The 23,007-nt window shown below is 43.0% G+C and overlaps 1 protein-coding gene across 1 annotated transcript; it reads right to left on the reverse strand.

Moving 5' to 3' along the window:
* Positions 1 to 296: 296 nt before the first annotated feature.
* crebbpb (CREB binding protein b) lies at positions 297 to 22,878 on the reverse strand. The gene is given in 32 exon segments (XM_057015745.1): positions 297 to 3,575; positions 3,683 to 3,964; positions 4,107 to 4,268; positions 4,977 to 5,144; positions 5,234 to 5,399; positions 5,476 to 5,589; positions 5,665 to 5,811; positions 6,069 to 6,219; positions 6,301 to 6,368; positions 6,496 to 6,573; positions 6,672 to 6,728; positions 6,852 to 6,932; positions 7,557 to 7,645; positions 7,784 to 8,023; positions 8,137 to 8,255; positions 8,382 to 8,559; positions 8,692 to 8,865; positions 9,305 to 9,566; positions 9,568 to 9,701; positions 9,838 to 10,020; positions 10,547 to 10,668; positions 10,963 to 11,025; positions 11,163 to 11,337; positions 11,455 to 11,572; positions 11,646 to 11,783; positions 11,949 to 12,048; positions 12,172 to 12,411; positions 13,082 to 13,195; positions 13,285 to 13,537; positions 15,928 to 16,095; positions 19,483 to 20,072; positions 22,003 to 22,878. Coding segments are annotated over 32 exon segments (7,320 nt in total). The 5' UTR covers positions 22,091 to 22,878; the 3' UTR covers positions 297 to 1,277.
* Between the last annotated feature and the right edge of the window lie 129 nt (positions 22,879 to 23,007).

A 23,007-nucleotide genomic window follows, 5' to 3' on the forward strand; every position in this document is an offset into this window, starting at 1 on the left:
CTGACTAACATTGATCCAATCATTGGATCATGAGTAACACAGGCCTGATCAAATCTTCATGGTAAACAATGCCCCAGCTCTCCAACGTCATGTCTTCAGGTAATGGCTGCTGGGGGGTGGGGGGGCGTACCTCAAAGGAGAGCCTGGGATCAACGGAACCTATATGTAGAGTCATGACCCCGTACTCCTAAATAGTGCTGCAACAGAATATAGCACTGTGATCAATAACTTTGTTGTAAAAGTCCAAGATCAGCTAACAACAATAATGCCAAAAGTTCAGGCGAAACACATTGAACTAGAGTCTGTAGCACACAGGTTTATTAAACAATATGTTATAGAAGTATTAAATGAGCCATTTGAACCAGTTTGTACAGTGACGTCATTCTTATTTTCCCATATATTTACAGTACTGCCTAGCTGCATCATGTACATTAAGAGAACAGTTCATTTCAATTCAAGTTTAATGCAGGACAGAAAATGTTGCAAAATACTCTGAAACCAAATTAGCAGTCAAACAAGTTTTTTTCCAACCACAGGCAAGAGGTTTATTATTTAATGAAAAGTTCTTTAGACTGAAGAGTCAAAGCCCTCCCTCCCCCCACATTTGCAAGACATTTTCAGGGTTCAAGCCAGTAAAAACAAGATTCTGGCACCTGTGAACAATAACAAGACTTAATGCAGGTTTTTCTTACACCTGCTTTCTGTGTTTGGGTGTGTGCAATATTTCCTAGATCTATACAATTACAATAATCCTCCATAAACTCTGCAAACAGGAAAGAAATTAAGGCTTTCCCAAAGGCAGTCCTTATGAAAAATGGCATATTAGAATAAATTAGCCAAGAACTAAGAAACTGACCAAGAGGTGAAACCTGGCAAATAAAAATCCCAGACAAATAATTTTACAGTCCTGTTAACACAAATACAATATTAATTCGCAAAGGTACAAAAAAAAAAGATAATAAAATGAAATATTTTTGTTTTGAGTTTTGTTAAAAAGATCAGAGCAAAACAAAGAAAGATCAAATAAAAACAACATGTGAGACCAGGGCAAATTTTTGCATGACTGGTCAGAACCAAAAAATATATTCTTTGCGTCTCTGTCTTCTTTATAACAGCAATTACTAAATCACTCTCTTGGAAGAAAAAGCTGTCCAACGATTTAAGAAGAGTTCACAGTCTTGTAGGCCTCATATGACTCAAATTGTTTCAGCTTTGTACATTAGGAAGTACAAAAAGGTATCAGTCAAATCCAGAACAAGTCCTTCTGTTACAAAATGCTACAATTGTTCAACAAATCTCTCTAGCGTGTCTCCTGTGGTGTCACCCACCATATTTGTGTCATTATTCAGACCCCCTCGGTTTGGCGTGTTAAGTTGTGGGAGCATGGCGCTCTGCTCTGGCGTCCCCATGTGTCCCTGCTCCATGGGGCCTGACATGGGTCCTCCAAGGCTCGGGTGGGGGGAGCCGGAGTGAAGCGCGCTGTGCTGAGGCGAGGGCTGAGGCTGTATCCGCGGAGATGGACTGGAATGTGGCGGCTGCTGCGAAGGAGGACGGGGAGATTGCACTGGAGCAGGGGAGCGCACCTGGTTTGCCATGGTTTGGCCCGGTAAGTGAGCGGCCCCCTGGCCCTGGCCCTGGAGCATGTGAGGTTGTGGACTCATTGAGTTTGTCTGCGCTGGAGATCCCATCTGCTGCTTCAACAGTTGCTGCTGCTGCTGCTGCTGCTGAAGCATGCGCTGCTGGAGGAGGTTCTGGGCACCGTCCATGCCCATGCCAGGTTGGCCCATTTGGGGTGTAGGAGGAAGCTGTCCCATGGCTCCCCCACCTCCTTGCATAGTCATTTGCTGCTGCATCCGGAGCTGCGAGTAGCTCGCTGGGCCTGGCTGCTGTTGGGGGAACTGGCCGTGGCCTTGAGGCATCGCTCCCTGCTGCTGCATCTGTTGCATCCTGAGCAGCTGCTGCTGTCTGCGGTACAGTTGAGGATTACCGTTTTGGGCAGTATTCATCATCTGGCCTTGAGGGCCCATGGCTGGCATCCCCTGGGGGCCTGCCTGCTGAGATTGCTGCTGAGGTGCCATCCCAGGTCTCGGTACCTGGTTTGCTATGCCTGCCATGCTCTGCATTCCGGCTTGGGGTCCCATCATGGCCTGAGGGTTCTGCTGCGGTTGGACCTGCTGCTGTTGCTGGTTTGCTTGGTACTTGGCCGTCCTCTGTTTGATGAACGCAGCCATGAGGTGGGGGTTGGATTTGAGGATGGTCAGGACCTGGTGTTGCTGCTGAGGAGAGTTGGGAGATTTAAGTGTACGCAATAATTCCTGCAGTGCACTGGGAGCAATATTTCCAGGTATCCCACGTGGCATATTATGCTGCTGTGGTGTCATGCCCTGCTGTGAGGGCCCTTGGGGAGGGATGACTCCAGGCATTTGGAGACCATGTTGCTGTGGCATCATTGGCCTCTGCATGAGTTGGCCCTGCTGGGTCATGGGAGTTCCCTGAGCCTGCTGGGGAGCCACCATAGGGCCTTGCTGTGAAGTAACCTGTTGTTGATGACCCTGGGGGTTCTGCATTCCTGGAGCCCACTGGCCCTGCTGCATAGCCTGCATGACCTGGGGTCCTCGCGGCCCCTGCATCATCTGCATTTGGCCCTGCATGGGCCCCATCATTCGAGGGTGGTTCATCGGGATGCCATTCATGGCATAATTCTGTTGCTGCTGCTTTACTTTGGCTACCATCTCGATCTGCCTGGCCACTTTTAGGGCTGCCAGCAAAGGCTGCTGTTGCTGCTGCTGCTGCTGTTGCTGTTGTTGTTGTTGTTGTTGTTGCTGCTGCTGCTGCTGCTGTGAGGGAGGCTGAGGCTGCTGTTGATGTGGCATATTAGGCAGAGGGGACTGCTGCTGATGCAGGGGAGAGGACTGTGGCCCCAGTTTGCCCTGGGGAACCGGTGTTGGGGGCTGGCTGCCATGACTGTTAGCAAAGCCTTGAGCAATATTAGCAGAATTTGGGGGCTGGTGTTGCTGGGGCTGATTGGGCATAGGTTGAGGGGTCTGGGGTGTGTTCGGCTGCTGCGCAGAGTTAGGAGTATCAGGTGCAGCTGAGGTAGGTGGAGATGGCATGGGCATGCCCCTTCCAGCCATGGTGGCCATTCTGCGGCGCATCATCTGAGCCTGCTGAAGCCTGTGCTGCAGCTGCTGCTGATGTAGCTTGTGCTTGATGTTGAGACAGAAGGGAACAGGACACTTGTTCTCTTGACAGTTCTTGGCATGATAACAACATAAAGCGATGAGCTGCTTGCAAACAGGGCATCCTCCATTGGTCTTGCGCTTGCAACCCTTTGTGTGCTGAACCACTCTCTTCATCTTCTGGCATGATGGCAAAGAGCAATTGGCATTGCGACACTGGCATGCATGGACCAAGGACTGGATACAGCGCTGAATACTGAGGCGACGGCTCTCCTGTGGACTCTTGGAGGCCTCTCCCCCCTGACCACTGCTATCATCATCTAGACCCAGGCCCCACTTCACCATTTGATGTTCATGGCCCTTTGCGTTGTAGCAGTTAATGCATAGGTCATAGTCCTAGACAGAGACAGATAACATTAAGAGTAATTTGTGATCTTAATGCTAATAACACTTAAAATATAAACCATTTTAAAAAAATCCTTTGAAATGGAATTATGCCTCACCTCACAGACGGTGCAGTGCCAGCGAGTCTCAACATGGTGCTTGCATTCATTGCAAGTGTACACAAAGCGGTCCTGGCCCTGGTTGTGCAGTTCTACTAGCATACACATCGTGCTCCATTGGCACCTCCTTAGTGAACTGAACTCCCAGTGCTTGTCCCTTGCCAGAGTCAAAAAGGCATCTCGACCATCCATCAGGTCACAGGTCAACATAGGGTCAGGGTCAATTATGGGTGGCAGTGTGTTGATAACTGGCCCAGCATGTAGATGTATTACAAAAAACACCTAGTAACAGGACACAGAAAGACCCGTGAATTCCCAAAACATACGTTTTATTAAATTCCCATGACATTTTTTAAGTACTGCTGTTTCATTAAATAATAATCAGGGATAAATAATAAAAGTTGCTATTAGCATTGCTTCTTACCTCCTTATGCTTTTCCATAGTGGCATAGAGTTTCTGGGAGAGGTCATTGGCTACATTAGGCATTCCAGGCTTTTTCTTGTTAGCTCGACTGATGCTGCTCTTGTTTTTGTTGGTTTTTTTATTATTTTTCTTTTTGGCATTCTTGCTGTCTGGATGGGCTCCCTAAAAATAGACAGACAACTTTAAATGCAAAGTATCAGTACCAACAATTGAAAACCTTAAACATTGACTCTTCTGCAGCAGCATCAGTAGCATGAATACTTTGACCCATCAACTTTTTCATAATTCCTTATATTTCAGCCTTCTGTCGCGTTGCTCTTGGGAACTGTCAGAGCAGTGGATGTTTATTTGTAGCTCTTCCAGATCTGTTGAATTTGCCACCAAGTGCAGCCCACTCGAGATGCAGAGACATGTACAGATTATTGAGAGAAATGGAAGAACCCCAGAATCAAAGTCCATCTTTCATGGGTTGGGCTCCAGATACTTCAATTCAATATTTCATCCACTCTTATAATAAATTTACAAAAAAAAAATAATCAAAAGTCTCACTTTGCCGTCACAGAATATTGATCGTGGAACAATATACAATGTGGAAAAAAGTAAAAGGGTCTGAAAACACTGACTGCCCTGTGGAGGGGCAGTAGTTAGATTCATTACCCGAGGTGAGTACTCCAGCGTGCAAGGACACTGTAAACCCACAGCAGCTAGCTAGCATAAACAACCTTGGCTTTCTACTTGAATTAATAATTACTTAAATGTAATCAAAAGAGATAACCTAGCTAACCTCACATCATCACAAAAAATTAGACTTCTTGGGGAAAATGAACCAACAGCTGCAGATTAACCCACTCCAGTTATTCATTTACTTACTTCTGTTGTTTCAGTGGAGGCCGTGTTTTCTTCCTTCTTGCGCTCCTCCTCCTCCTGTTCGAGCTCCTTAATACTCTCCTCGAGTACGTTAGGCCAAAAGTCACCCTCAAAATATGGCAGTTCATTGGCACTCGTCAATCTGTCTTCTGTTGCTTGCTTAAAAATGTCCTAAATTGACATAATGGTTGGCACCAGTCAGAACAAAAATCGAATATCAGAGTATTCTTTAAAGACAGAATCTGAGATAACTTTCATACTTTGTAGTCATGTATGATCCTTTCAGCAAAAGCCTTGTCCAGCATTTTTTTGTACCACTCTTGAAGCCTCTTGGGTTTGGGAATCTTTTGGTCAGGTGGGTGACAGTGGAAGATGTAGTCATCTCCTTCACCAGGAGGGCACGCCCAGATGTGACCAGTCACATAACTAACAGATCACAATACAGAGATTACAACATCTGTAAAACTTGTCCCACACTACATCATGACAACCATCAACTCACCCAAGCTTTCTGACATACTCCAGGTACCCTATTAGGATCTCATGGTACACTGCAGTCCTCAGCAAACGTGGTTTAAAGAAATGAACACTATCGAGGTATGATATGTAGACCCGTCTGCAATGAATACAATTAATTAATAAAGTATTCTTTAAACCAAAGGAATTGTGCATTAATGTGTTAACTGTTCACCTGGTATTGGGAAAGGGACACTCAGAGCCATATTCCTGGACATGCATGCCAAAGAAACAAACGTCCACCCCATCTATTTCCTCAAATGCAAAAAGTGCTTTGGTTCTGTAAGGAAAGGTCTCCACCATCTCCCCTGAGTCCACAAACCTGCAGAAATAAAAGTCAAGCAATAGTGCATTTTTATTTATCCTTAAACAGGCTGCTTTCCATAAGAACAAATCATTTTTATCCACAAACGTCTTCCTGGGACATACAGGTAATTAAATTTACAAGGACATTCTACTAACGTATCCTACTGATGAGAATATTGTTGTACAATAATGGGCAGAATTTAAGAAGCATACAAGATGATTTTTTTTTTTTTTAATTAAAAAAAGATGGGCAGCAGCAAGAAAAATCTGTACCTGGACTTCATGCCAGGCTTGATTTCCACAGTTTTGTCTGAGCTGGCCACCACTCGCACAAACACTTCACCAGCCTCGGGGTGATTCTGTCTTTTCAAATACTTATTCACTCTGTCCTCAATGTACGTTCCCAACTTCGTGGTTTGCAACCCTTTAAAATCATGATTGTGTTAATTCACAAATTATCAAAGTTCAGGGACAAAAGAACACATTAGTACTTTTCATTGCTTACTTCTGGCTGAAAATTTGTTATCCTTTTTTGTCTTGCCAGACTTCTTTAGACAGTTATCACAGATAAAGCTAGATGAAAATAAAGAGTGTATGTTAAGTACACAGACATTGTGCAGAATGAATTTTGTTAGCAAATCATCGACTACATTAATTTATCATCTCAGGACTACGTTTATGCTGCCACAAAGATCCTTACCCAGATGGCCAAATCACATCGTAGTGCAGAACGCAGATTTGATGCATCTTCCTCCCACAGTCTTTACATTCAACAAATCTGCAACAATAAACATTTGGGTTTTTTGGTGTTCTGGACATAAAATATACTAAAATACTAGCATGGTAATAGGGAGTCACAGTCTGTGCAGAACTTACGGTTCAGCATCCAATGTGTCATTTTTCTTCTTTTCAAACTGTTCTTTGGATATCATCCTGCAAAAAAGCAATCAGGTTAAAAGGTGAGATAAAGCACAAAATGCAGCCCATAAGGAAAGCATCCACACAATCCAAGAAGATCATTAGGGAGCAGATGGCCACTGAGGGTCTTTGACTTACGTCTGTGGTTGTGCTGGGTCTTCCCCCAGAGTCACACTGTTCCCCTGGATTTCATTGAAGCACTTTTCACAGAAATGATACCTGTTGGCAATAAGGCCATATTTGGTTGAACGGAAGCCAGCATATCCAGTAAAACCAAAGGTAAAACCAGAACACAGGGGGTAGAAGGTTAGTGATGTCATGATGTGTTAAAAGAAATAGAAATCACTTTTAATAAGTGACAAAAAAGCAAAAGCACAAACATCCTATTACAACATATAAAAGATGATGGACACAAGAAAGAACCTACAATGATTTCCTAAAAATGGCACACATTCACAATTGACAAGAAATAAATGTGATATAATAATGAAGACGGAATAAGTCATAGATTGAAAATATTGAATACAGATGAGGGTATTTCCAAATACTGTTGACATTTATATAACTGGTTGTTAACAGTTTAGTGGTGAAAGTGAAAGAATCAGTTCAACATGAGGCCTTTCAATAATTTAAAATGCAATAAAAGACTGCATCCAGCAGGGGGAGCTTTGGTGGCAAATCTGTCCAGTCAATATGAGGCTTTTAAGTGCAGTTTTAAAAACCAACCATTGACCTGGATCTTGACTGTTGCAGCTTTTTTGGTCAGGTTTTATGCCAGAGATGCAGGGGTATAATGAGTAGAAGCATTTAATGATGTATATACTGTTAGTATATGGTTTTTACCTGTTCTGGTAGCTGTAGTAAGTACCATCCCTGGATATTGTACACAGTTGCTTGCCATAACAACACAGAGTTTGGGGTGAGAACTCGTACTGTAGAAAGACCAGACATGAGTTAATAATCATTTTAACTGTCACCCTTGATTTACATGCACAAAGAATTTAACGAGATGGGGAAAAAACATTTATTCATGTGGGGGTTTCGTATTTGACTCATCCCAGTTTTCTTACCTTCCTTCCGCAGCAGTAGCCCAAGCCCTGCATGACAGGATCAATCTCTGCTTCAAACACCTCTGCCAGTTTTGTACAGTATTTATAAACTCGGGATGTTTTGCGGTTGTACAGCCAGGCGTTGTTAAACATGAGCCACACATCGTCCACGTACTGCCAGGGTTCCTGGTACTGACCCGTGTCCAACTTCCGTTTAATTGTGGATAAGTCAATGGGATTCTTCACTATATCAAAGTAGTCCTGTGCAGCAAGACAAGGAGTGTTATAAGCTCAAACTGAGCTAATCTGTATTTGTCCTGTATTTTTGTCAAATCAGAATCGACATATGACAGTGTGTAATTGAATATACTCACAGGGATTCCCAATAGCATGGGGTCTACAGGTTGTCTGAAGGGCAGTGATTCTGGATCTTGTCTGTAAAGAGCCTCCAGTGTAGGCATTAGGGCTTGCCTCAGCTCTTCCGGCTTAAAAACTGGGGAAATATTTATTATATTAAAATACACTTCACAGAAATAGCAGAGCAATATCTGTAGATGATCATTTTATTCAACTCCTGTTAAGTACATTTTTAACATACATACAATATCTCTGTCCCCACCTTTTTTGCGATTCTGCGTGGCGGAGGCAGCCGACGTGCTACTAGCTCCATTGTCGTCCTCCTCTTTGGGTTCTGTCTTGATCTCTGTCTTATTCTCCGCAGATTCGGTCATTTCCTGCTTTGGTTCTGCTATAACTGGTTCCTCCTTCTTCGCCAATGGAGGTTTGATTTCATCATCCTGTTACATTAAAAGAAATACTGTCAACCAGCTATCTTGATTCTATACTGCTGAGTAAAGAATAGATTCACAGACAACACATGCTTTACCTATGGATTAGAAAATTATCTTCAAAAACTGTGAATACAATACCTCCATTTTTATATCCAATTGTTTTTTCCCTACAGTGTTGTCGTCTTCTTCCTTTTTTATTTGAAATGTGGATTCAGTGCTGTTCATGTCTGGCAGTGCCTGCTGCGAGCTCAGCTCGGCAACAGAAGCTGGAGTGGGCACTCTGTTATCTATACTTGCTGCTGCCTGGGATGACTGGGCAGGAAATAAATGAGAAAAAAATAATGTTTATAAAGAAGAAATACCAAATTAATTCGAGTTTATTTTTTGTTATGAAATATGATTTTATAGTATCTGAGATTTTTAGCCTTAATCCACAAGAAACAGTCAATATTACTGTCACAAATGGAAAGGCAACTGGATAAGGGAGTGGTTTGTATGTTAGTATGCCATGACTCTCCTTCCAAATTGTGTTGAATTACTATACTGATTCCTTTAATCACACAAGAAGTCCTCTTCATTTTAAGCATGCTATGTGTGCGTACAAAATTGATTGTTTATTTCCCATAACTATTGAGATTCAAATTGTGTTTTAGGTTTCTAGTCACTCATAATTGCAAAAGAGAATGGTCTTCAATGGCGCTATAACATGAAGAGAAATGTAAGACTGTAACAGCAAAAACTATTAGCTCACCGGCGTGCTGGGGTGCTGGGCTTGCACTGAGCTGGGCTGCTGCATCTGGCTGGAAGGCTCTGTCTGAGGCTGCAGGGGTGTAAGCGGCAAGGAGGGTTCAGGGGTTGTGCTCATGGCTTGTGGAAGGCTAGGGAGGCTACTGGGTATGTGTGTGGGTGTGGTGGAGGGGCCACTCGCAGAGACAGGGGTCGGAGGCTGCATTGGAACCTGCTGCTGTGCAGAAACAAGGTGGTGGTGGTGGTGGTGGTGCTGCTGCTGCTTGCTGCTGTTGAGTCTGCAGGCTGGCAGAGGTATTGGGTGGTGGAGTGGCACGCAGAGGGGTCTGGGATGCAGGGCCACAGGGCAGCTGGGAGCCAAGTGATCCCAGTGCATTCAGAGGGATGTTAGCATTTTGAGGCTGTTGAACAAAAAAGGTAACATTAACCATACCAGAACACTTCAGGCCTCACACAGTGCAACCCAGTGACAGTAACTGGGGAACAATGCGGATAAACATAGGTAGGTGCACTAATATCCAGCACAAATATCCCTACCTGTGAGACAGCAGGCTGAGTTTTTGGCTGGCCCAATCCTACATTCATTGCTCCCCCTGCAGGTCCTGTGAACTGGCCCTGTGACAGAAACTGGCCCTGGTTTGCTGGTTGAGGTACCATGTTATTGGCATGACTACCCATCATTCCTTGAGTCTGAGGCATCCTTGAGGGCGACATTCCCATCTGTAATAGACATTTTAAAAAGATTATTATGGGAATAAGCATTAAGTATACAGTATTGTAGAAAATAACCTCAATGGAGCATATATGCATAAATAAGCATGTAGTCCATGTTTTTCATTCATATGCGTATGAAACTGACATGTGGTAAACATTTAGGACTATATTTCTATATTATCTGTGAAAACATAAATCCCTATTTTTTTGACTCAACTGTGTTACCAAAAACATGCATAAATCTCAGGTGTTATCAAATGTTTGCACGTTTTTAAATAATTAACTTACAGTTCTTATGATATTTGTATTAATTGAACAGTTATTACTTGTGTAGCTTCCTTTAAAACCATTTGCTAAATAAAAAAAATCAACACTATTCAGTACAAAGAAGAAATGATAGTGGTCAAAATAATAAAGACAGTCTGTGAGGAACTTCACAATCAGAGGATTTTCTTGGACCAATAAAATGTAAAACAAAAAAAAAATCATTAAGAGTAATTTGACTGGACCAACATAAAAAATAATATCTAACCGTTGAGACAGAGTTCATGTTGATCTGTTGTGGATGGTTCATAGGGGATGGAGCACGTGCTCCCATGGGTGCCTGCGACATCTGTGCATTCTGCATTGCTATTGGGTTGAACTGATTGATTCCTGGGGGAAAACAGATTTACATAATGAGTTGATTACAAATAGGATATGTAATTTAATTTAGTTATTCCTGTCCTAAAGGACTGACAGCAGCAGTGAACAAGCACTTTTAAACCCAACACATTCAGTGGATCAATTATATACCAAATTAAGCCCTGAAGCAAAACTAGTGCAATAATTAATGTAATATCTGAGTTTTTGTAAAATATTTTTTCATATTTGTGAAGCCTTCCTAAATTGGAATATTATTACAGAAAGAGTTAATCCTTGCTTAGATAAAAAGACCAAGAAATATACCTTGAGGCACCTGCATGCGGCTCAGTATTTGATTTGGCATGTTGGGCATAGACACAGGACCATCTGAGAGAAAGGATATACCAGCATCAATTGCAAGCATCTGTCAGAAATGTTACAGAAATGTTCTGCACTAATCCGACAATCAAATCCCCTGTCCATTCACACAGTCATCCAAAATCTAGATGAGTGAATCTACTAACTGGGAGGTCGGATTGTTTGTCCGGGGCCCATGGCGTTTGACTGAGTCATAACAGGCTGTTGAGGACCAGCGTTGCCCATCATGCCAGGCTGCTTTTGGAGTCGTGATCGTCTCTTCTCCTCTAGTTCTTTCTGAATTTTGTAGATTTTCTCTGCCAGTAAATGGTAATACTCATCCTATGAAGGTGAAGACATAACAAAAAAATTACTAAATTTAAATGTAAATGCCCAAGCATAACAAATTTAGGATGCAACATTTTCTCACGAGGAAGAGACATTGCACATTATAATTACCCTGCTATTAGCAGATTCATACATGTCACCCTCAACTTTCCGGGCATATGCCACCAGGTTCTCCATTCGTCTGTCCTTCAGCGCTGCAGGGTCTGGTGTGGGGAATATGGCTTGTACACTGAAGATGACAAGAAAAAAACTAAGAACATTGTGTATAGTTTTATTCAGTTACTTTTTATTTCTTGACTTACAGTTTGTGCACCAGGTGGGTGCGCAGGTCCTGAGTGACATGCTCATGCCAGGCCTTCCTTACCCCTGTAGCAGAAAGGGGGGCAGCAGCAGGCAAGTTTCCCACACCACCTCCTATTGACCCATCTGGCATCAGCTGGCTAAAGAGAAAAAAATGTTTAAGTTAAACCCAGTAAGAGGCTAACAGACAATGAACATGTGGCTTCAACAGGAACATCAAATCAAAATGTCACTTTATGAGGACTGGTGAAGGAAAAGGTGTCAATGGCATCATTTGGTAGCAACAGCCGCATTTTGATGCTCACTTGCTGACTGTAGTTGGTAGCGTGCCATCCGAGTGCATGCCAGTCTGGTCCGAAGAGGGGACACCCATGCTTCCTGCCATTGGGTTTATCTGATTAGTGCCTGATAAAGACAAAAGATTAATCACAATGCTACAAGAAATGGACTGGCTACATATTAACTGCACCTCTCAAATATATATATCTCCCCAAAAAATAAAGCAAGATTGTCATACAAGTTCTGTACCTAGTGGGTTCATATTTTGCAGCTGCTGATGTTGAGTGCCCTGGAGTTTCTGTTGACTGAGACCCTGGACCTGAGCAGGGGACTGATTCCCATATGGCAGACCAAGGGCAGCGTAGGCCCTCTGCATGGAGCTTGGGTCAATGTGTGTGGCTGCACTGCTAATGGCTGTGGGAGTAGGCTGACCGGGTCCTACTGTGCTAATTGGATTCTGCAGGCCAGCCCCAGGAGAACCTAGCATGGCTGATGAGAAAAAAAATGTTTGACAATATATTACATGCATTGAAATCATAGAAAGCTCAATAACTGATGTAAACCATATTGACATTAATCATAGATGCAGCTAGAAATTAGACCTACGCCAAGCAGCACATTTGCTTCTTTCAAAGATCAAAAGGTCAGGCCTACTATTGTTTCCTAAAAAATTAAATTTTCATAACATTGAGCTATTTTGCTAAGCAATAAGACACATTTCTGCTGGAATTTACAATATCTTAAGGGCAAAAGACTTTTTTTCTGATTAGAAATCCCTGCAGCTACCTGCTGTGTTGACTGCTGAGAGCGAACATGCTCACTTTGGGAGGGGGGGGGATTTAAATCTGTCAAAGGGCCTTTATGGCCAATCACAGCTCAAGCTGTCCTAAGACCCTGCCCCCACTCATTGCAAACCCAGGAGCCCCTCCCTTGGGTGTCACATTACAGGCTGGGCCTTTCTAGAGGAATCCTCTCTCCGGTGAAGCCCGTTCACTCAGCAAGCCAGCACAGAAACAACCTGCAGGTGGCACCACTTCATATCATACAATATTGATCTGTATTTATTGGCATCTACTTTCACAACAAAAAATATAAAACCATCTAAAGGAAATCCTATTTCTGTAAAATAACAACACATAAATACATTGCAGTTGCTCACATTGCTGGTTCCTCTTGTCAGTAGCATTCTTTAAAGGCAGGCATACTGGACAGTCATGCCGTGTACAGTTCTTCCAGTGAGAGATGATTTGTCGGGATGATGCACAATGAGCCACTGATGGCAGAAGAAAAGGACAAATAGATGGTTATACTTGGATAAAAGTTTTTATTTGAAAGGAACGTTTAAAAAAAGAAAACGCTTACCCTGGCAGGACTTGCCAGCCTGGCAATGGGTCATGTGGTTGAGGACGTTTTTCATGGTACGGCAATGGGGTAGTGAACAGGCCCTCACCTCTCCGTTGGCCTGTTCCCGCCGTTGGCACTTATGTGCATGGAGCAACAGGACCAGCTGCTGCTGAATGAGTTTGCGCTTCTCAGGGTCAGCTGTTGGACCTGCCGACACACCACCAACCCCAGGTACCATTCCCACTGAGCCTACCTGTTGCTGCAGCTGGGGCTGCAAAAGAACAGCAAAATTCAATCAGGCTCAGACTGGAATACATGCTATATTTTAGGCTTTTTGAACAAAAAAAATAAATCAGGGACTTGAGCTAACAAAAAAGGCAGGAAACCTTGTATCTGCCGAATCAGGGTCATCTCATTTTTTGTTACCATTTTAACATTGCTCCCGGGGTACGTGATCAGCTGACCCTTGCTGATTCTTGGCATTGCCCGACTCTCCTGACGAGAAAGGGGCTGGCGTGATGCCGTCTATGTCATGGTTAAGAATGTTACGATGATTGAGGGGAAAATAATTCAGCATTTTGCTGCGGTGACTTGGAGATAGGTTGATTGGGGTTGGCTACCTTCGTCTGCTAAGAGAAAAAGAATTAAATATGGTGCGTAAAGGATGTGGATTTTTTTTATTTTATTTCTGGGACAATAATCTATCAAGGAGTAACATCTATATCCTCCATTGTGCACATCTCAGGTACTGCAAGTGCAAGGACATTTGTACTCATCACCAGCAACTCCACAACAGTGGACTGTACAACAATTTTTGCCAGATACAGAATAGATTTTCAAGATTAGTTGGGCGCAGAATATAATAAATAATACATGTAACCAATTTGTACAATTGTCTAAATTTGGCCTGCGGTAGTGTGTAAATTTAAGTGAATATCCCTGATAAACTGGTAAACTGATTTGCGGTTGATTGAATTCGTATTGTATCCTAACGTTTAACAGTATGACCAAGGTGATCTAAATTTGTTCCTCATTAATTCAAAATAAACTGGTCAAAAAAGCTGGTCATAGAACCTCATACAGACCAATTAAGGATAAACATCAAAAGCAATATCTGGTCTGTTTTCTTATAGCTTGCTCATAGAGTGTTTTCTGAGTCTTCTCCAAAAGTGATGTCTTGCATGTGCTCTTTGATAACCAAACAAGTGGAATTAAAATGAAAGTGATTGGCTGTAGTAATTAATGTTTGCTCATTTGGATCTAAACTTGAGAAGTTGCGTAGCGACCCGGCTGACACGCTGCTAAAAAAAGCAGCGGAGAGCAGATCAAAGCCCACTTTGTGTTTGTGTTCTTGAAGTGAGCAAATGACATTTTCCCTATTTTGCACTATAGAAAACTGCTTATTTAAAACTCTATTTAAGATCTGCACAATAAATGTCCTCAAGATTACTTAGATTAGTTGTTTCTTTCTTCTTTAAAAAAATAAAAATAAAAAAAAAATAAAAAATCAACTATGCTTTGCTAATTGACTAAATGATCCATTCAGGAACATTTCAGTTACAATTTTTACACTAATGTTTATATCACGATATGTACTGTTAACCTGAAGGGATTCAATTTATGCGATATTATGAATTTTAGGGGGGCAGCCCGAGCACATCCCTATTTAAGATCATGAACAATTCGATTTTCTTCCTCCTTGACCGCCCAGTTTCACCCCCAATATGAAAATTTCCTAAAAAAAAATCTCATTCTCTTGTTCTCTTAAGACCCTGTGTTTGTCAAGAGATTTGTGGGAAGGGCTAATTTATCTATTGTGTAATCTATTGGCAACTTAACATGTTTGTTACGCAGATGGGGTTTGTTATTTACACTTTGGCGGTCTGGTTCCCTTTGCAACTTCCCACCAAAACAGTGTAGAAGGCGTGGCATTTTTAGAGGACTGTTGGGTGTTTCTCACTAAGCAATTTCCCAAATTTAGATCCAAATGAGCAAAGAGGGGCACCCATCATTAATTACCATATTTTTCCCGACCATAAGGCACACTTAAAAGTCTTAGATTTTCTCGAAAATGGACGGGGCGCCTTAAAATGCAGTGCGCCTCACGTGTGCACCGAGTTCCAAATTCTGTAAATGCCTTTTCAGCTTGCCGTTTTTCACAAAAAAAAGCTAGCATGATTTATGAGGAGCTGCATGGCAACGAGACTGACTGACAATGACGAGAAGGAACATGATGTGTTCAATGGAGAACTGATCAAAAAATAACATGAGCACATTGCTAAATACACGCTAGCATGCATGTTTTAATTTGACTAGAAAGTCTGGTCTAGCAAACAGCACACATGAGATATTCCAATTTTTTCAATCTCAGATGGGTTTAGAGGATATTCCATGACCAGACATTTTTGATTCCTTTAATTGCATAGGTAACGGATTTAGATCACCTTAGTGATAAATAATAAAATTTACGATACAAAACAAAGTAAAGCTGGAGAAGCCACAACCGCAAATTCTGTAATTTGGCAAACCAATCACAGCGCCAGTGGATTAAAATCCCTTTCTGTGTAGTAACATTTTTTGGGAGGTGCACGGCGTGTCTCTGCATTGGTCGCAGAGAGTTCCAACTCAGGAGGGGGAGGCGAAACCAGGCTTGACACTTACCATGTTTGGCACACTCCCAGCTCCCTTTAGCTCATTGGAGAATTGAGGAAGATTGTTGGAAAGTGCTGTCTTGTTCTGTAGTTGTTGGCCATTAACACCCGCTGTCCCCATCTGCTGGACCCCAGCCTGGCCATACTGCTGGCCAAATGGAGCCCCCGACATCCCCATCTATAAAGGAAAAATGGAAACCATACTAGAGTGATAAATGAGTCACTTAATCATGTTGTTACTGTCTCACATCATCACCAGGTGGGCTGTGAAAAAGTGTTTAAATCGCAATCCTAAACTTTCTTAATTTTGGGCTTTTTCCTGAGTCAGTGGTATTTAAAAACCAGTGGTGGGTTTTAGTGTTGAACTCATTTAGCAGAGTGGTAAATGTACTATTTTCAAATCTGTCCACAATTATTTTCCACAGTGGACTGTACCCATTTCTGAGCATGGATGCACTATTGTCCTCTAGGTCCTACAAATTTCAGTTATGGTTGTGCAGCACATTTTTAAGCAAGACACACAACGACTGGGGGGCCTTCATCCATCCATCCATCCATCCATCCTCTACCGCTTATCCAGGGTCGGGTCGCGGGGGCAGCAGTCTAAGAAGAGAAGCCCAGACTTCGCTCTCCCCAGCTACTTCTTCCAGCTCATCCGGAGGGATCCCCAAGCGTTCCCAGACCAGTCGAGAGACAGTCTCTCCAACGTGTCCTGGGTCTTCCCGGGGTCTCCTACCGGAGGGACATGCCCTGAACACCTCACCAGGGAGGCGCCCAGGGGGGCATCCTAACTAGACGCCCAAGCCACCTCATCTGGCTCCTCTCAACGCAGAGGAGCAGCGACTCTACTCCGAGCTCCTCCCGGATGGCAGAGCTTCTCACCCTATCTCTAAGGGAGAGCCCAGCCACCCTACGGAGGAAGCTCATTTCGGCCGCTTGTAGCCGTGATCTTGTTCGTTCGGTCATTACCCAAAGCTCATGACCATAGGTGATGATTCGCCGAAAGGCCACGCTCTCGATTTACCGGTCGATCTTTGTTCCTACCCTCACCTATGGACTGGGGGGCCTGTCATAACTAAACAGTTCACCATGTACGGTTGATACAAATGTATCAAAAACAACATCAGCGCACATGGAGATACAAAAATTCTGTAATGCACATGCCAGACTGATAGGCAGCAGTAATGGTCCAATCATGCACGTGTGCAGGTGCACTTTCCTCCTTGGAACTTTAAGGAAGGATGTGATTACAACAGTGAACGTTTACACGACAATGTAGAGTTTTCAAAACACTCTACAACCCCCTTTCATATCGTTTTCAGGCTCTCTCGAAACGGGTAAAAGAGTCCTTAATGTCTTTACGTGCGATACTGTGGATATTTACACTTTGCATAAATACAGTAATGGTGTGCCATGTAAGATACGATTACAATTAAAATGATTATTAATGCATCTTTATTCATTCTTTTTTGCCATATAGGATGTTTTTCCCCTCATTCTGAAGTTACTTGTGAAACATTGTACAATTTTTAATGTTAAGTCGCAACTGACATCATAAATCACACGTCAGAGCGACTCGGCCCACTGTCTTCAGCGATTCCATTGCTGTGGTTTAGGTTTAGTTTCAGGATGGAAATAGGAAATATTTTCACTTTGGGAGTCTGTATTTTGGCCCAACAGCCACATCATAGTTTAAAGGCCCTTGTTAATTGATTATCGGCGTAGATCCTCAGCCATAAAAGCTGCAACGCATGCTGCGATTCATTTTGCCCTTTCAGAATTTGGGGTAAGTTTTGATAATCCTTTGAACGTTCGATGATTGGGAGCAGCAACCAGTAACAATCGAAAAGGGACGGGATCTTTAAGGGATATTCACTTAAATTGTGCAATATTGCCAACAGAGTGCTTTTAGCAAATGCTTGTTAATGTGGTTTGCTTTGGTTTCAAGCTATGTGATGATTACTATAAAAAAAATATATAATGCAATTATTGTTGACCAAAGTGACATTTGGCAAAAATATGAGGCCAGAGTGATGAAGGTCCACAGACTCTATTTTTGTTGATAAAAGTTCCATTCAAAGTGAAAACTATGTCTGTGCAAACTTTGTAAATGACCAATGTTTGCGCTTTGTCATTTAGGGAAAAGCTGAACCAATTCCATACGATGGAGGTGGAGTTGTGAGAGGTGGACCAACTCCCCCCTTTTGCCTTCCACCATGGCGCCCAATGCACAACCAAACAGGAAGCTGGTGAGTAATCCACAGCACTGCCCATAAAGCGCTACGGTTGGTTGCTCAGGTGACGTGTCCCGACATGAAATGACTGATCCGTCGGTGTGGCAGCATTAAACTTCAACATAGGCAATGTTGACAACTCTGCAGTCACTCCGTTCTGTCACATAAACAGGCTCCGGTCCTTCACAATCTAACGTCGTCGTCATTTCACGCGCTCATATTCCCACCCAATTTCTTCCTCTGCAAATACGCTCAAAAGTGTTTGGACCGCATCGTCCGCCCATTTCTTCTAACTTCTCTTTGCTCCTTTATCCAATTGATCAAAACCAAAACGGAAGCGTTGAAATAAACAAGTTTGGAGTCACAAACGGCTGAGGAACGCATCACGTCTGTTCAGTAATCTGCATTCTTCAGCACATGGACTTGGTCCTCCAGAATCCTCATCAGGTAGTTCTTCGCAATATATTTGAAAATGACTGTAACAGCATAAAAACAAAAATCTGTTTATCTATCTTAATTGTGCATTCACGTGATCAGTGGTATGCACGAACCAACCACTTCTAAGCCAGTGTTCATTAAAAAAAATATAGCACTCCAACACAGAAAGAGGAACTCATTTCAGCCGAAAGAGAATTTGGGTTGTGTTTTGGTAGGACACAGTACAGATTAGCAGCCGACTCAGCAATAGAGCACACCACTGTGTTGCAGGCTGCCCCTCCCCCCCCCCCCCCCCGCGCCACCATCCACACAGATGCCTGCCTGCTGCTTTACTCCCAGTCACACAAGCACCATCTCAAGACTCATCTCTTGCACAAGGACTCGCTCCAGTGATTCTCTTTCTTCAGCATACCCACAAACTATTGCACAAATTAAAAAGGCAGGGGACGATAAGCACGCGTTGCAAACACAGAATATAGTAATACACTAGTTCATTTTTTTTTATAGTCGTGTTCTTGTATCTAGACTGGGGAAACTTGTAACAAAATGCTTCTTCAACAAGCAAGTCAGCTTAAAGCTCTCTACATAACGAGGCGGCACACCTGGAATACAGGAAAGAACCTGACAGAAGTCACGTCAGTGTTGACACACTGCAACAAGACTCCAACATTTCAACTTACGCCACGCTGAGGTTCTACAAAAGGCGGTTCAAGCAAAATCTGCCCGTCGGTAAGAAATCTGCTACTGTAAACTAATGAGTGTGGGAAAAAGATCTATGGCAAGCATCTGTAAAGATGACACTGATACACTTTCTACCTTTCTGTTTCTAAAAAGTTCAAATTGCTTGATTGTTGCCATGTTGGAGAGAAACCGAATGTCTAAATGAAACTCACCTTATTCATGGTTCCAGCTTGCTGAGCATTCAGCACGTTGTGGTTACCGAGCTGCGCTCCACCCTGTGCGAGTGTTTCAGCCAGCACGCTGCCCCCAACTCCAGCTCCCTGTGAAGACGGCATGCCTTGACCCTGGTACTGCATGCCAGGTCTGCCTCGACCTGCTGGTCCCAGGGTCCCATTCATGACTTGTCCAGCTTGACCCATCACCCCATGACCCTGTCCACTGTTCAGCATAGTCTGGTTGAAGCACATGCCCGGGCTTCCATTGCCCTGTCCAGCAGCTACCCCACCTTTCTGAGTCTGGTGGTTGGTAGAGCCCTGTCCAAGTGGGCCTTTGCCAAGCACAGCACCAAGCTGACTTCCCACCATGCCTCCCTGTAGGGTGCCCGATCCCGAAAGAGAAGAGCTTCCTGACCGAAGAAGTTCAGACAACTGCTTGTGTTTGGCAGCTGCATCAGGGACAACAGCATGGAGGCCAGTGCCTCCTCCACCTGGACCACCATTAGAGGACAGTCCCAATCCTAAGTCTCCATTTGGGATGAGCTCATCTGGAAGGTCATTTTCCAGGTCAAGCAGAGATACGAGGTCTAAGAAGAAAGAGAAAAAGGTTAATAGAAATTCACTGCAGAGTCACTCTTTAGAAGCATCACTCACTTTTCCATTGTGAAGTGTAAGACCAGACACGACACTTTTGTTGCAAACTCTTCACTGAAAAAAGTATATGAATATAAGCAAATCTCTTTTTTTTCTCCAATTAAGCACTTGATTAACTCCAAAGACGTAGAGCAACAGTAGGAAAGTGGAAATCTGCAGGCGGGTTGTATTAAGCAGCCTTTTGCTAACTTGTACACTGACAGGCAGCAGTAAGTAGACACAACTATATTTGTGAAAGTACAGTAGACTTTCTAAAAAACATCATGTATTTATCCCCTTAAACTATCAGTTTAATAACAGTTTGTTATTAAACAGTTTGTCCATATATCAGGTTAACTCAAAGCCAAACAAACAAACTTGTGTTTAATTAAACCTGCCTAAGTAATTCCTTACTTTTGCTTTCTGGTTCCACCATTGTGAAGCTCCAGTGTCCTTTCATGAGACTTGATTATTGACACTGATTGGTTATTGAGGGTTTTAGGTGCACAAATAAGATGAAATAATCAGCTTTTGCACAGGCAATAAATCTTTAAATCTCCTTCATTTTAAATTGGTGAACTTATTGTATCGCTAGATTCCTCACCAGGAGATCCACCACAACAGTGTGCATAGCAAGACGTCAGCATTGCGTCTACCAATATTAAAATTCTTCTAAAACCATTCATAATATCGTTTACATCAGTAAATGCGTCTGATGCAGACGATCTCACTTTTTCTTATAGTGTGAACAAAAAAAGATGTTCACATAAATGAAGGAACTACACAAAATGAATTAAATATTTAAAAGGCATAAATGAGGTAGCGTTAATTTGCCACAAACATTATTAACTACAAGCACTTGGAGCATGCAGACCATCTGGACATTTTCATTTCCCCACATATTGTGAGTTGTGAGCTATTCCAATTGACTGGAATACCTCCAATGAGTTTGGCAGCGTATATGGCTTGTTTTGTACCCGAGGGTTCGTTTCTGTGAAAGGATAGCTGGTTGAGGCAGCAGATTACAGACCATGATTCCTTGGAGAGCTCCCACTTGCAACGTCACAAAACTTTGGCTGTCGCATAACCTCCTGAGCAGAGGTAACAATATACAACTTGGGTGAGCTAAATTTGCTAAAGCAGCATTGTAGTAAGAACTAATCACATCAACACACGTGGCTGCCATATAAAGTGGAGACCCTATATTAAAAATCTGCACGGGTGGCAAACTCACCAGTTCATTACACAAAAGATGACAACTTCATCAATTCAATATTTTTCTGAGCAATCCTGCAAAGTTGCTTTACAGGTTAGACTGGTGAAGACAGATCCCGGGGCTAAATGACAGTATTCTGTCTTACTACAGCAGTTGTGCACAAACTTGGATCTCTTGAATAAATCCACTTCAGCCCCTGTACCTGGATGTGGGAGTAAAACTGGGGTCGGTTTTAGATCTCTACCCCAGCAACTTTCACCCTCTAGTGCCCAGCAGGACTCTGCACAACGCGCTTCGTGCTTTCATAAATGCACGCGGGCAATTGTGAAATGTAGGAATATTTAGAGAAATAAAAAAATGCGACGCCTGTAGTCGCATTCCATGTAAACGGATTTGGTGATGGTGGGGAAACGACCCCAATGAACACAGAACCGTGACAACTCTCACTGATCAGTGGTTTTCAAAGGAGGAAGAGGCAGCAAATCTAGGATTTTATATGTGTGTATATATGTATATGTATTTAAGCACATTCCACAGCAACTTAATCCGCATAAAATTTCACGGAGCCCCGATCCTCTGTTTAAGACAGCATTTCTAGCAGCTAGCAGACCGTTTAAGCCAGTTACACTTGTTTTGGGGTTGTTGTCTTTTCCAATTTTCCTGCTTACCTGTCCCATCTGATCCTGAGAGAGGTGAATTCAGCTTGGGACGCTTTGCAGTGGGGGGTCCGACCACATCCAGAAGATTGTCAGCCATCCTGATCAGTAAATTTTATGAATTGGTGATGAATAGAAAAAAAAAACAGCAAGATGAATCCAACGTGACGACGTCCGGTCCTTAGTAACTCGCAAAATTTCCTAAAGCTTTACGTAAACGAGCAATTTAGGAGTTCTTTTACGCTGGAGAGGCAGACGAGGTGAAACGCTGCCTTGAGTAAAAAAAGATTCAAAAGAAAGGCAACAGCGCCACGCTTCGCCACCGAAGATCACCCCATGATAATCCAACACCCAACACCCACATAATTAACCTCAATAATTACGTCCAAAAATTGCTTTAGTCGAAGAAAAATAAATAAAAAACCAATTATAAAATACTACAAACGACGTGAGCAAATTCCTTACCCCGCTGGCCACCGGGTTCACGTCGGTAAAGAATCATGTTTTTCGCTACAGAATCGAACGGCCATAAAACCAAACGTGGTCGTAAATAAAACGAACTAAATTCAAAAAATATTTTCTATGGCGTGCCTTATTTTTTTCGTCGCTGTCTCCCAATAAACACAGCGTCTCGGGACGGAGATACGGCGCTCTCTAACAGGGAAATCAAATATACTGTGAGCTTTCGAGACGACTAAAGCCCGTGTAATCATCAGATATCGGAATTTATTGCCGCTGGACGCCGCAGCATTTAACCTTCTTGACGAAAAAGGTCGTTTGGACCCGGTCTGAGTAGCTCCGATCGGTTTTTAAAATTAATGCTCTCCCCGAAATCCCGATTCCGAGCCGCGTCAAGATGGCGGCTGTTGATTCCTCCGATACAAAAAAAAAGTTTTTTTTTTTCTTCCCAGCGAGACTGAGGGGGGAGGAGGAGGTGTCGCGCGCTGACGCCCTGACGTAAACCTGTGTCCCACCGTGCGTCACGTAGAAGCTCATCAAGTTGCCTGGGGAGAAATA

The sequence above is a fragment of the Takifugu flavidus genome, chromosome 18 (genome assembly GCF_003711565.1).
Source record: "Takifugu flavidus isolate HTHZ2018 chromosome 18, ASM371156v2, whole genome shotgun sequence".
Classification (NCBI taxonomy): Eukaryota; Metazoa; Chordata; class Actinopteri; order Tetraodontiformes; family Tetraodontidae; genus Takifugu; species Takifugu flavidus.